The following is a 14,645-nucleotide window of genomic DNA, read 5'->3' as shown; positions in this document are numbered from 1 at the left end:
GAAGATGAGGCCATAGCAGAGAGATTAAATGAATTCTTTGCTTCGGTCTTCACTAAGGAAGATGTGGGGGAGTTACCGGTGCCAGAAATGGTATTCAGTTCTGATGAATCGGAGAAACTCAAACAAATCTCTGTAACACTGGAAGATGTAATCGGTCAGTTTAACAAACTGAACAGTAGCAAATTGCCTGGACCGGATGGTATACCTCCCAGAGTGCTGATAGACTTGAAAAATGGACTCGAAGAGCTATTGCTATTTGTCATTTATCTCTAAAATTCATCCTAGTACCAGAAGACCAGAGGGTGGTCAATGTGACGTTAATTTTTAAAAAGGGTTCCAGAGGTGATCTGGGAAATTATAGACCAGTGAAGTCTGACATTTGTGCTGGGCAAAATGGTAGAGACTATTATGGAGAATAAAATGACGGAACATATACATAAGCATGGATTTATGAGAGAAAGCCAACATGGTTTTAGTCGAGGGAAACCTTGCCTCACCAATCTACTGCATTTCTTTGAAGGGATGAATGAATATGTGGCTAAAGGTGACCCGGTCGATATTGTGTATTTGGATTTTCAAAAGGTATTTGACACAGTATCTCATGAAAAGACTTTTGAGGAAATTAGAAAGTCATGGGATAGGAGGTAATGTCCTATCGTGGATCGAGAACTGGTTGAAAGATGAAAAAACAGAGTAGGTTTATATGGTCAATATTCTCAATGGAGAAGGGTAAATAGTGTGGTTCCCTATGGATCTATGCTGGAACCGCTGCTTTGTAACATCAATGATCTAGAGATAATTAAATTTGCTAATGACACAAAGGGCTCCTTTTATCAAGGTGCGGTAGGCGGTTAACGCGCGGAATACCGCGTATTCAACCGGCTGCCGCGCTAGTCGCTAACGCCTCCATTGACGAGGCATTAGGTTTTTGGCTTGCCGCGGGGGCTAGCGCGTGATGAAATGTCCGACGCGCTAACCCCCATAGCGCACCTTGATAAAAGGAGCCCAAAGTTGTTAAATTGCAAGAGGATTGTAAAAAATCGCAAGAGGACCTTGTGAGACTGGGCATCAAACTGGCAGATGACATTTAATGTGAGCAAGATTAGCGCACGCTAGCTGAAAAATTACCGCCTCTAGCGGCTAGCGCGTGCGCTAAAACCACTAGTGCACCTTTGTAAAAGGAGCCCTATATTTTTTAGGCCAAAATTTTGTCTTTTATGGTTGATTATTTGATAAAGAAAAATCATTAGTAAATTTCTGGAATAAATGTGTCTTTCAATGCTTTACGAAAAGTGGGTAGATGAGAGAGAACTCTAATTCTAGAAGGAAGGTCGTTCCAAACTTTTTTACAAATAAAAAAAGAAAATGATCGACAAAAATTGGCCATAGTTTTTATTCTTTTAACAGTGGGAAAGCCAAGTTTATATTTCTGAGAACTTCTGGAATTAGAGATTTCTTGTGAATTAAATTAGAGAATGACACGGTGACAAAATTCATCACCGTTCCCGTCCCCACGGATACCCGCGGGAAACCATCTTCATGTCATTCTTTAAGGAGAGAGGGAAGAATCAGAGTACGAATGGCCACAACCACTGACCCGCAAGCTTTGCTTTGAAGAATGCTGAGATTGAGCAGCAACATTCCAGAGCTGAGATTGTGATGTCATAATGCCTCATTCCACCAGTGCCTAAGAGCCAATCACATCAGTGATGTCACAATGGCTTCATTATCCTTGGCTCACATAAGAATCAGAGTATGAATGGCCACAACCACTGACCCGCAAGCTTTGCTTTGAAGAATGCTGAGATTGAGCAGCAACATTCCAGAGCTGAGATTGTGATGTCATAATGCCTCATTCCACCAGTGCCTAAGAGCCAACCTCAGCAGTGATGTCACAGTGGCTTCATTATCCTAAACTTGGCTCACATAAGAATCAGAATGAATGGGCCCAGCCACTGACCCACAAGCTTTGCTTTGAAGAATGCTGGTGTAGAAGGACTGAGGTTGAAAAAGACACTACAGCAGATATTGTGATGTCATAATGCCTCATTCCACCAGTGCCTAAGAGCCAATCACATCAGTGATGTCACAATGGCTTCATTATCCTTGGCTCCCATAAGAATCGGAGTTTGATTGGCCACAGTCACTGACCTGCAAGCTTTGCTTTGAAAAATGCTGGTGTAGAAGGACCGAGGTTGAAATGGACACTAGAAAATGACATGGGGTTATTTCCCGCGGTTATCCGCGGGGACGGGAACGGTGATGAATTTTGTCACCGTGCCATTCTTTAAATTAAATGAAACGGAGACCAAAGAAGAAAAAATATCATACAGATTTTGAAAATTATAAAGTTGCACACTTAAAATTGGATCCCGCAGTAGAACAGGAAGCCAGTGAAGGGATCTCAGTAAAGGTGTGATATGATCTTATTTACGTTTACCATAGGAGTATATAAATTTAGCTGCCGTATTTGGGATAAGTTGTAGCCACCTCAAATTACATTTACTTAAACAAGCATAAAGCGAGTTGCCCTAGTCCAACTGAGATAAAATAATGGCCGGAACCAGAACTGCAAAATGTTGCTGAAAAAAATGATGACGTACTCTTCTAAGCATCTTTAACCTGAAAAAACATTTTTTTTTTTTTTTTGTAACATGATTAATTTGAGCAGATAATAAGAGTGAAGAATCCAGAATTCTAGATGAAAAATCCATTTTCAGTGAGTCGCCAGAGGCTAACAAAATTGAGCTGGGCAACTGCTCAGTTTTTGGCCCAAGCCCTAAGATAGGGCTTCCTAGTTGGAAAGGCGAGCGCGCGCTGCGTTTTCTTAGAGGATTTTAGTTGTGCTACTTTTCCTTGACCGCTGAATAAGCTGAGAGTTGGCAGAACAAGGCAGAGCTTTTAATAACAAGAAATGTGGAGGAGTGGGAAGAGGCAGAACATCCACCCAGCAGGCAAACATAACTTAACCCACGAGACGCCTCGTTTTTGCATTTTGTCAGCTGACTGGAAATATCCTGATTTGAAACGGTCGTAAACTGCACTTTTGCCGCTGCTCTCAATTTGGAGAACGGGGCGCCCTTAAGACTTAAGTTGTCATTCTCTTGGGTACCCCTCCACCCCCAGTGTCCAGTGTTTGTCCATATTAGGACTTTGCTGAGCCACGGTTCTGGCTGTTCCTTCTTACTCCCATGTGGAATTTGATCCTATAATCTGACCAGCCTTTATTTCCAGAAGCAGAAATCCTCTGTAGCCACACCTCTATTTTTAGATCCCTTTTTTTTTTCTGATTGGATTATAGCCAAGTTTAAATTTACTTTCCAGGTCTCCAGGCTTCTGTTACATGGAATGCCAAGATAAGAACATAAGCCAGTAAGAAGAGCCAGTCTGAGTCAGACTAAGGTCCATTAAGCCCAGCATCCTGTGGCTTGCCCTGCCGCAGAGCACCCAGCAGATCCCTGAAAGCAGATCCGTTTCTCAAAGCTCATTATTATAATTAGCAGTGATTTTTAAGTCTATTTGGCTAATTTTTATGACATTTCTTCCAGGAATGTATACAAGCCTTTTTTTTTAATCTCGTTAAGTCACCTTTATTGTATTCTCAAGCAACAAATTCTACAACTTAATTGTTCTTTGTGAAAATTTTCTAGAATTTGTTTTCAGTCTGCTGGATGTTTTTTTTTTTTAATTTTTTTTATTATTATTGTTTTTGAAAAGATAAACAACCATTCTCTATTTAACAGTTTCACCCCACCAGTGAATTTATAAACTTTACCATAATAACCCCTCTATCATCTTTTCAAGACTTAAATGCACTAGCTTTTCTTCGTAAGGAAGGTGTTCTAATAGCCCCTCTATCACTTTTTTGGTTGACCTTTTTTGAACTACTTCTTGTTCTGCTATATTCATATATTTTTTATTTTTTTGATGTCCACACAATACTTTTTTTTTGTAAAAAATTTTCTTTTATTGAAAAAAACAGAAAAATACACGTACAGCAAATCTCAGTTGTAACATGACTCTTTGATACAAGGAATATAACACATCAGCAAAGGTACTATAATTCTAACTCCCCTCCCCCCCCCACGTGGTTCTGGGAGAAGCACAGAGAACAGAAAACAACTAAACTGAATTCCCCTTTGTTCATGCCAAACAACATAGGGTTTCCACCGCAAGTGGAACCTGCCCAATCAATGGTATTTCATAGCCGTTAACTTGGTCATACGGTATACATAATCTAATTTTTGTACCACTTGGTCCCTTGAAGGAATAGCCTCCTGACGCCATGCAGCAGCCAAAACCAGGCACGCCACCGTCATCAAGGATGCAATGAGGTGGGAAAACTTAATGGGTACTCCAGTCGGCGTCATATTTAATAACGCACAACCCGCCTCTTTAGCAATTAAAACCCCACAGATATCAGACAGAATGGAGAAAACCATATCCCAGAAAGGACCCACTTTAGGGCACGTCCACCAAATATGAGCAAACGTCCCTTGAGCTCCACAATGACGCCAACATACATCAGGTAAATTTGGATTAATCCTGTGGAGCCTCTCTGGGGTATAATACCAGCGATATAAGACTTTATAACCATTTTCTACCATATTAGTAGCAATGGAAACCCAAAGTAAAGCACGCAACATGGATTTCCATTGCTCTGGAGTGAACGCACGCTGCAACAAGGATTCCCGATATTGAAAATAGTGCTCCAGTGGTGGGTCATGGTTCACTAATAATGGATCAAGTCTGGAGATACAGCCCCTCCCACTAGAGGTTTCCCAAGCCGCAACCCAAGCAGGATCATCTTTAAGCAGGTCCGGTAAGGTCTTCCTGCGAAGAAAATTTACCACCTGATTATATTGAAAGGCCTCTTGACACCGCGAGGCCATAGTCCTCCTGCAAGCGTGAGACTGGGAGCAAGCCACCATCGACCATGAACTGTTCCAATGTACCCAGATCCCTCTCTTCTCACTCCTCATATCTAAGGTTGGTGTGGCTCGGGACAAAACACTCAGCCACAACCACTGGCGTTTGGCCAAAATAGATCCTACCGGGGAATAATTTTTCCCGAAAGGATTCCCAAACGCGTAAAATCAATCCTAACAAAGGACTGGCCCATGGAATCATTAAACGAAGCTGTCCCAGCGCTAGCCAGGGCACATATTTCGAGGAATATCCCCTAAAAGCCACGCCTCCATTCGCACCCATGACTTATGAGATTCCTGCTGCCAGGCCAACAAATAACGCAATTGCGCAGCCATATAATAATAATGAAAATTTGGCACTGCCATCCCTCCTCACTCCCAAGAATGAAATAACATAGATCTGCTAACCCGGGTGGGGGGGGGGGGTCGCTTCCTCCAAATATAAGATAAAATTCTCCTGTGCAATGAAGTGAAAAAAGATTTCAGAAGGAAGACTGGTAGAGCCGCAAACAAATGCAAAATCCGAGGGAGGACCATCATTTGTATCACGTGCACCCTACCCAACCAAGAAATAAGGAGGTGCTCCCAACGGTCTAAGTCTGCGTGAAACTGCTGCAAAAGAAGGGGAAAATTAGCATCCTACAAAGAATTCAGGTCCGCTGTGAGTTTGGTTCCCAAATATTTGAAAGGATGCAGCGCCCAGCGAAAGGGGTAACGCTCCTGCAGGTCTAGTTGGTCCTGAGGGGAAACTGTCAAATGAAGGATCTCTGACTTGGACATATTTATAGTAGTAACTAGTGTTTAAGCCCATTACATTAACGGGTGAGAGTAAAGCCTCCTTCCCTCGCATGTCCCCAAATTTTCAGCCCCAGCTCCAAACCCAGAGCATTTAAAGGCCCGCGGATTCCCCCCTCCTCACAGCGAGGCGAGAAGCAAAGGGGGCCGCGCACCGTACCTGCGTTCAGCGGGCTGACGAAGGCTTCCAGCCACGGGGCACTTTCTTGCATTCAGCGACCCGCCTTCGGGCCCGCATCGAGATCCATGGCCAGCTCGTGCCCGGGCTCTAAGGCGCAACGACAGCCCCCCCCCCCCCCGGGTCCGCTGCGGGAAGATTAGAGACACTCCTCCGGCAACGCCTGGCAGGAAGGACTGAGAGCCGCCTCCCCCGCCGCCGAATACAGCCACGGAAGGTAATCGGGGCGGCCAGGACGCATGCAGGGAGAGAGCTTACCTGCGCTTCTCCAGCGGTTGGTGAGTGAGGGCAGGAGGAGGGGAGTGGCCAGAGTGTTCCCTGCCGCCGCGTTCTAAAATAGAATTCGGCCACGGATCAGAAAACACGTCGGCAGGGAACACGAAACCCTAAGTGCGCATGTTATCAACATTGACTCCTATTAAGACAGGGGTGTCCAATGTCGGTCCTCGAGGGCTGCAGTCCAGTCGGGTTTTCAAGATTTCCCCAATGAATATTCATGAGATCTATTTGCATGCACTGTTTTCATTGTATGCTAATAGATCTCATGCATATTCATTGGGGAAATCCTGAAAACCCGACTGGATTGCGGCCCTCAAGGACCAACATTGGACACCCCTGGATTAAGGTATGGCATTTTACTGTTATCCCCAGTTATTGGTAACCGTTAAGCCTTAACTCTATCCATGACATCCTGTTTGTTTTAGATTGTAAGCTCTTTCGAGCAGGGACTGTGTTCTTTGTGATTCCGTACAGCGCTATAGAAATAATAATAGTAGATGTATCTGCATGCGCCACTAGGCAACCAGAAGGCACCTTCCAGTTAAGGAGGCGACCCAAAGGCCTACAGCTTTTTCCCTCTAAGTTGGTGCTCTGCTCCTAGATCAAAATCAAAACAGTACCCTGGGTTGGGAGTTAAAGCACAACCCCAGATTATCAAAACAGCACTGACACATATTTTTTGTGTGTGTAGCCTCAGAATGCTATGATGCTTAAGGCATTTGTCTTTCTCCGATATTAGCCATAAAGGCCTGTGTGTCAAAATATATGCTCCTTAAAAAGATGTTTTATATTGCATGTTCCGTAAATTACTTTTAACCACAGTCACGACTTCCATGTTGCCCTGTAATTTCTGTCGCTGTGTGCCTGCAAATTTCCCATAATCGGTTTCCAGTTCCCTTTTAATAGCTTCATCCATTCAGACTAGCTCCAATGTCGGAACTCGCTAGTCTGTGCAGATCATCCCTGGAGCCCCCCCTCTAAAAATTGAGTGTCGATTTTGAACGTGAGATTAGATTACTAATGATGGGTTTAAAATAGAGGTCTGCACGGGAACGGGGATCGCGGGAATCCCGTGGGTCCCGCGGGAATCACCCTAAACCACGGGGACCCCCCTCTGGCCCACGGGACTCCCACGGGAACCCCCCTCTAGCCAACGGGACTCCCATGGGGATGGAAGGCTTTAGAAGCAGGGTTCGTCCATATAATATAATGGACACGTCAGCCTTAGTAAAAGAAAAGGGTTCCACCAAAGAGATTCCACAAGGAAAACAGCAGCGCAAACACAAAAGAAACTGTGGCATTGATGATCCTGTCAGAAGTAATTGCTGCTTTTTATGGGGATGGGTGGGGATGGAGAGGATCCTGACGGGGATGGGTGGGATTTCTGTGCCTGTGCAACTCTCTAGTTTAAAACTGAGAGGGAAACTCTTTAGTCCCATGGAAGGTTAGGCTACTATAATCCACAGAACAAATAGCATTGGAAGGTTAAATGTTTTATGTTTGTTTAAGATTTGATATACCGCTCCTGCATTTTACTGACCTAAGCGGTTTACAATGTGTCAAGCTGAAATGAAATTCGGTACTTGAGAAAAACGACCCTACGAAGAAGCTCTGAGTAAGGGTGGGCAACCAGAACGCTATTACAGCTACACAGGCGACTTTTTCGGAAGAGGCTATAACATGAAGGTAGATGGCCTGCATCGGGAGGAATGCAGTTCCGGTGTCAAATTCTTGAAAGTGGAGGAAGCTGACAACCTATTAAAGTGGAGAGGAGGAGGAAGGAAATATGGAAGTACAGGATGTGCAGTACCAAAGTGCTTTAGGTCACACTCGAGAACAAGCTGGAAAGGAAAAATGACTAGAAAGGGGCTGAAACTGGGAACAGCCATATTAATCTTAGACTTGCTGTTTTGAATTGGAGCCAAGAGAGACCTTAAGCAGGCAGGCCTAGGAGCATAAGAGCCAACTTTTCAAAATGATGGAGGAGTGCTAGGCCTAATGGAAAAGACCCTTTTCCTGGATACAGTCAAAGAGTTTGCTCAATATTTGGGGGGGGGGGGTGTTCAAGAACTCGCAGAGCTGGTTCCTATGCCTAGGAACTGGGTTGAACCAAAAACTGTAGGTGAACAGTAGGGCTCCTTTAGCGCACGCTAGCCGAAAAACTACCGCCTGCTCAAGAGGAGGCGGTAGCGGCTAGCACGGCCGGCAAATTAGTGTGCGCCATTACGCACGATAAACCGCTAACGCGGCTTAATAAAAGGAGCCCTGAGTGTTTACATTTTAAAGGTACCGGTTGCTTGACAGTCTCCCTCAATGGTACATGGCAAGTGTCTCTCAAACTGCGTGCCACGAGAGATTACAGAATTTTATTTTATTTTTAAAAATTCCCTTCGTAGGTATACACTAGAATAGATGACATGTGTGTTGGCGTACACAAGAGTCTGTCAAGGTTATGAGCATCGGTGTGCGTAAGGATATAACTGCCCAGACAAGCATCATTCTTTGACGTGATTGGTCCTTGAAAACGAATGGCAAGTCATTTTAGTTTTGGTTTCTTTTTTTTATGCAGTGGTTATTCTAACTTAAGCAACAAAGCTATCCGGGCTTTGTTACCGTTTGGATCTTCTTACCTTGGCAAACTAGGGATTTTCAGCTCTGACGGAAATTAAATTTGAAAAAAAGAGAGTGACTGCAGATGGTGGATGATGAAATGCACGTTTGCTTGTCGACTATCGAGCCACGTTCTGAGTTAATTTGCACTCAAAAACAAGCACAGCCATCACATTGATTAGCAATTCTGTTCTATCTACTGTGGTTTCACCGTTGTTACAATTACCCATACATAACCTGAAGAACTTTAAATAAATAACTCTCAAATTTAAATTTTTTGTTGGTTTTGCAATTTTATAATTTCATCTATAATGTGCCGCAAAAAAAAACCCATTTGCTCTGTTTAGTGTGCCGGAGCTAAAAAAAAAGTTTGGGAGACACTGGTATATGGTGTGGGTTGTAGCAGGAATTTCTTGTTAATGCGTCCATGGGAGATGGCCTATTGCTTACAAATGAACACTAAAGACTTCATTTGTAAGTGTTTGTTGACACTAGTGCTAGAAACGGTGGTGAGCAGGAAGCTGATATCCTGCAGCACTAATCCAGCTGGTTAAGCACAATCTATATTTGTTGTTTTGTGATACTTGCCTAGGAGATTTGTGAATATTATATACAGAGCTAAGTGGACACTTTCTCTTTTCTTTTCTTCTTTTTTTTTTTTATTTAAAGGAAGTTGGAAGTCTTTAAGGGCTCAAACCTTTTCACACAGATTAGCAGTTTCATGTTTTTAATTCTTTCATGACTCTGGGTGAATATCATTGGTCCTGGCTTTATTTTATTTTGGTCTTTGAGTTTGTCAATTGATTTACAGTAATGTGAATTGTTATAACTACTCAACAACAAAGACCGTGGCAAAGAAATCCTAGTTCTTCTGATACTGCCTTATCCTCCACGGGTGCTCTTTGAACCACTGGATGACCATGGGGTAAAGTGGTTCCATCATGAGCTTCTGGCTTCAGAAGTACCTCAGAGAGTTTTTTTTGCCTCTACATCAAGCTTCTTTTTGAAGTCTCTCTTGGCCTGATTTTGATTTTTTTTCTCACTTCCATTTCCTGAAAGGTGCACTTTTTGGCTTTTACTACCTCTTCTACCTTGCCATTGAACCTTGGTGGCAGTTTAACTTTCTTTCAACCTTTTTTAGATGTATGGAATTAATTTTCTTGATTAAGTAGCCCATCCTCCCCAAAAGCCGAGTATGGGTTCAAGAAAACACATTCACATTATAATATCAAAAATAATAAAACAGTGTTTTATCTGGGCCTCCAAAATGGTCTGCTTTAAAAAATTTCTTACCTTGTGAATGTTTTTATTCTAGCAAACCATCCTTTAGTTGTTTTGGGGGGCGTTCCCCCCCCCCCCCACTCCCTAACTTCATTTTTTCATAGACTTCCTTTCTAAAACTGTTACTGTATAGCACGAGTTTACTTTTTTTAATTATCTTCCTTCCAGTGATGACAAATTTTATCTCATTGTGGTTGCTAATTAAGAACCATCCCCTCCTAGGACAGATTCCATAAAGGCCTGAAGATCTATTTGTTTGCAAGATATTTCATCTCATTCACACTAACAGATGATTTTCTATAAGTTTTAAAACTATTTGACTGCAAGATATCCCTTTCTCTTTCATGTAAACAAATGAGCAGGTCTACTATGTTTAAATGTTAAATTTTTAATGTTTTAATTTTAATGTAAGATAATTTTGATTTTAATGTAAGAATTGTAATTCCTGGAGATGGCCAGCCTCTTACTAATTTTGGAAATTGCATTGAACACCTAAAGCGGCTAGGTAGGGCTCTTCAACTTGAGAAAGAGATGGCTCGGGGGTGATATGATAAAGATTTATAAAAATACTGAGTGGAGTGGAAAGGGTAGATGTGAATCGCTTGTTCACTCTTTCCAAAAACACTAGGACTAGGGGGCATGCGATGTATGGCAGTTCTTACGGGAGCCAAGTATAGGATAATGAAGCCATTGTGACATCACTGAGGTTGGCTCTTAGGCTTTGGTGGAATGAGGCCTTGTGACATCACAATCTCAGCTCTGGAATGTTGCTACTCTTTGGGCTTCTGCCAGGATTTGGGACCCGGGTTGGCCACTGTTGGAAACATTGGGCTTGAGGGACCTTCGGTCTGTCCCAGTATGGCAACTCTTATGTTCTTATGTGAGTCAAGTACAGTGAGGATGTGAGCATGGCATATTGTGGCGGGAGGGGGGGGGGGACGGAAAGATGTCAGTGCCCCCAAGATAGCGCACGGGGTGGTCCCTTCCCTTTACTACGTCACTGAATATAGTTATATAATAATTTAACCATGTGCTTGATACAAGGCATTTTCGTTTGCTTACTCTTAAGTGGCTAATGAGCAAGAGTGACGGGCCTGCTTGAGGCTTGACCTCCTTCTCTAGCACGCCTCTGTTCTTCCGTCTCATCCTGTGAGTTGTTACCAAAGGCCCCCCTCTATTACCACCTTACTCCTTCGTGTTCTTGTGCCCGAAGAAAGGAGGGAAAGTGAATCTGATATCAATTTAGCATAGCAGACTTCAGTAAGGTGTCGGAGAATGGCTTTTTTTTAATTTTTAGTGACTTGAGACACTAAAAGATAGGGAGCTGAAATTAGAGAATGACACGGTGGCGGTTTACCCGCGGCCACCGCATTTTAGCCGCGGGTCACCGCCGAAAACGGGGAAGAAAACTAGCAGTCGCTGCGGCGACGGGGACAAGGCCATTCACCGCCCGCGGGGCGGTGAATGGGTCTTGTCCCCGCAGTGAGGCATGAAGGATCGCGCGGTCCCCGCAGCTCACACCCGCCCGCCCAATCGATTCTAGTGTTTAGCCAGCTCTCTCCCTTCTCCTCACCTTAGTTTGTAGATTTTCTTTTTCGGCGACCCGCACGCTATCAGAGAGCCGCGCACCCGCCGCTGCTCAGTTTCGGATCTTCTGCTCTGACGCAACCGGAAACAGGAAGTTGCAGCAGAGCAGAAGATTGAACACTGAGCAGCCGCGCGTGCGCGGCTCTTTGGGAAAGCGTGCAGGTCGCTGAAAAAGAAAGCCTGCAAATTAAGGTGAGGAGAAGGGAGAGAGCTGGCTAAACACTAGGATCGATTGGGCAGGCGGGTGGGGGCTGCGAGGACCGTGCGATCGCTAGTGTTCCCGGCTCAGACTGTAAGGAGGGAGTGAAAGGGAAAAGGATTCTGGGCCAAGGTGATGAAAACGGAAAGAAAAACCCACAGCAGGAAAGAAAGGGAAGGACAGGCAGGTGAGCCAGATGCTAGAAGCAGGGGGGGGGGGGAAGAAAGAGGGAAAAAAGCTAGATGGGGTTGAAAAGAAGAGACACACTGGTATGGAAGAGGAAGATAGGGGAAATCTGGACACAGGAAGGTAACAGAAAGAGGGGAAATTATGTGCATTGGGGCATAGGGACAGAGACAAAAAGGGGACATGCCATGTGGATGGAATATGGACACAGGGGGGGGCAATGGCAGATACATAGGGGAGATATTAGAAAAGTATATAAAATCGTACCCGTTTGAGGCTTTTATGTATGCAGCAGTGACGGTGACGGGGCGGTGAATGGGATGGCAGTGGCGGTGACGGGGCGGTGAAGAGGATGGTGAGACGGGGACGGGGCGGTGACGGGGATGGTGAGACGGGGACGGGGCGGTGACGGGGACCAATTTTTTCACCGTGTCATTCTCTAGCTGAAATGTCAAATAGAGAGAAGGTGAGACACGAATACAAGGCAAAGCGGCAGTTTATTGAGAGGGTGGTGGACATGAGGAACAGACTTTCTTCTGCAGAGATAGTAGGAAGCCAAACTCCCAATTAGGTAGTCGCGTTCTAAGGAGCCGCATTTGTTTGGAAGCGCCCTCAATGAGACAGGTGAGGTCGGGGAGCTGTCGCCACTCCATGATAGCAGTTCAAGGTGCATTGCTGTGGCATACGTTACCCCTCGAAGTGAAGAAAGCTCCACTTTATTAAGTTTTTAGGAATTGCTACAAGCTGATTTGTTTGGACCATATTGTTCAGATTGATTTCTGTTTTATTTGAAAATTTGGCGAGTAAACGGATTTGATTTGTTTGTATTTTCTGCATTGTATGTTAAAATTTTTTTATTATTTGCATTTTTACTGTGAATGTAATTGTGCAACTCGCACAGAACTACAGGAGGGAGCGAGTAATACATTTTAAAATAAATAAATAAATGATTCAAGCATGCATGGGATAGATGATGGCATGGATCAAATAGGATCTGTGGTAGCCCAGTGCAGCAGGTAGACTGGATGCATCGAGTGATCTTATCCTCCTGCACTGTATGTTTCTATTTCTTGAGAGCTTCGTGTCACCTCTTGTCCTCCACCCTGTTAATATTTTTACTTTTTTATTTTTTTATTTATTTAAACAGGCACATTAAAAGCTGCAAAAATTCTTTGCTGCAAGGATACCGAGGCCATGTCAACAAGCGAGGATGAGTCTGGAGGAGAAGTTTTGGGAGGCAGTTTCTGGGAGGTAAGAACATTTGGAGGTGAATGTGTCTGGATGGATGTTTTAGTGCAGGGGTGTCCAATGTCGGTCCTCGAGGTCCGCAGTCCAGTCGGGTTTTCAGGATTTCCCCAATGAATATGCATGAGATCTATTTGCATGCACTGCTTTCAATGCATATTCATTGGGGAAATCCTGAAAACCCGACTGGATTGCGGCCCTCGAGGACCGACATTGGACACCCCTGTTTTAGTGGGTCCTGTAAATTGGAAGTGGATACAGAGCGTGACACCAAATGATTCCAGCTCAATATTTCTGGGAATAAGTTACTTTTTTAAACTGTGATATTTTAAAAATATTTTTGAATTATTATAAGAATTCTGTGATTATATTTGATTGCTATATTTAATAATTTAGTGACGTGCTCAGCCCCTCAACCAAATAAACAGGTGAATCAACACCACATTGGTTGCCTTTGGGACCATCATAGCATGTCGCTCTCCCAAACCACCCTGTTTATTATATGTGAACTTCGCTATCAATGTGAGAGTGTGATCTTCAATCGCTTATCTGGATTACTTGGCGGTATTTGTTGTTTTGGCAACCACTCTGGTGACAAACGTACATGTGAATGCTTCCTTACGTAAAGATGTGGTCCTGTTAAGTCAATTTCGGCCACCTTGTGCATTTATAGTTGCCCTGTGAGTGAACATTATATGAGCAGAAATATAATGAGATCAGACTCCTGGAAGTATCCTTTAGACACTTAAAAAAAAAAAAATAAATCTTTATCTGAGCTGAGAACAGAAGGGAAATAAAATACCAGTTTCCCACTGAAAGAATTTGTCGTATGGAATGACCTCATGGTGGTGGAATTGTGAACACAGGTGGGTTGAGGGTGCAGGTGGTACTGATCAATTGTGAAATCTTATATCCTGGATTATAAAAAGACAGATTGTCCCGGCGGGCTCACAGCCAGGGAAAATTACTTGAGGACCTGAATAAATTCATGTAAACCATTCTAAGCTCCCCTGGGAGAAAGGTAAAGAAAATTGAATAAATAAATCAAAATGGGAATAATTGAGGAAGTGAGACAGAAATGATGGTAGGGCCCTGCTTTGCTCTTTGTTCTGTATTTAGCATTAGTACAAAACCATACCACATAATTTCTTATATCGCGCAAATTTCAACTAGGATTCATTCTGGGTTACAATAGAATTTTATGGCATACAGTTTAGTTACAGTAAGATATCTAGGATCCTTCATGGTTGGAGACGTCATGTGAGTTACAAAGAGAAGAGATATGTCTTTAGCATTGCCCTGAAATTGTAGTATATGGGGAGCTGACGCAGACCCAAAGGTAGGCTGTTTTCAAAAC

At 43.6% G+C, this 14,645-nt stretch overlaps 1 protein-coding gene across 5 annotated transcripts in view; it reads left to right on the top strand.

Annotated features, from left to right (window-relative positions):
* PACSIN3 (protein kinase C and casein kinase substrate in neurons 3) overlaps positions 1–14,645 on the top strand; it is a 49,693-nt gene that overhangs the window by 5,315 nt on the left and 29,733 nt on the right. For all 5 annotated transcript variants that reach the window (XM_033928146.1, XM_033928147.1, XM_033928144.1 and 2 more), the window contains exon 2: positions 13,191–13,294. In XM_033928146.1, the coding sequence (XP_033784037.1) occupies positions 13,238–13,294 (57 nt within the window). In that variant the 5' untranslated portion in view covers positions 13,191–13,237. The remainder of the gene's footprint in view (positions 1–13,190; positions 13,295–14,645) is intronic.

Source organism: Geotrypetes seraphini, chromosome 19, assembly GCF_902459505.1.
Source record: "Geotrypetes seraphini chromosome 19, aGeoSer1.1, whole genome shotgun sequence".
Lineage (NCBI taxonomy): Eukaryota > Metazoa > Chordata > Amphibia > Gymnophiona > Dermophiidae > Geotrypetes > Geotrypetes seraphini.
This window is presented reverse-complemented; position numbering and strand designations above follow the sequence as displayed.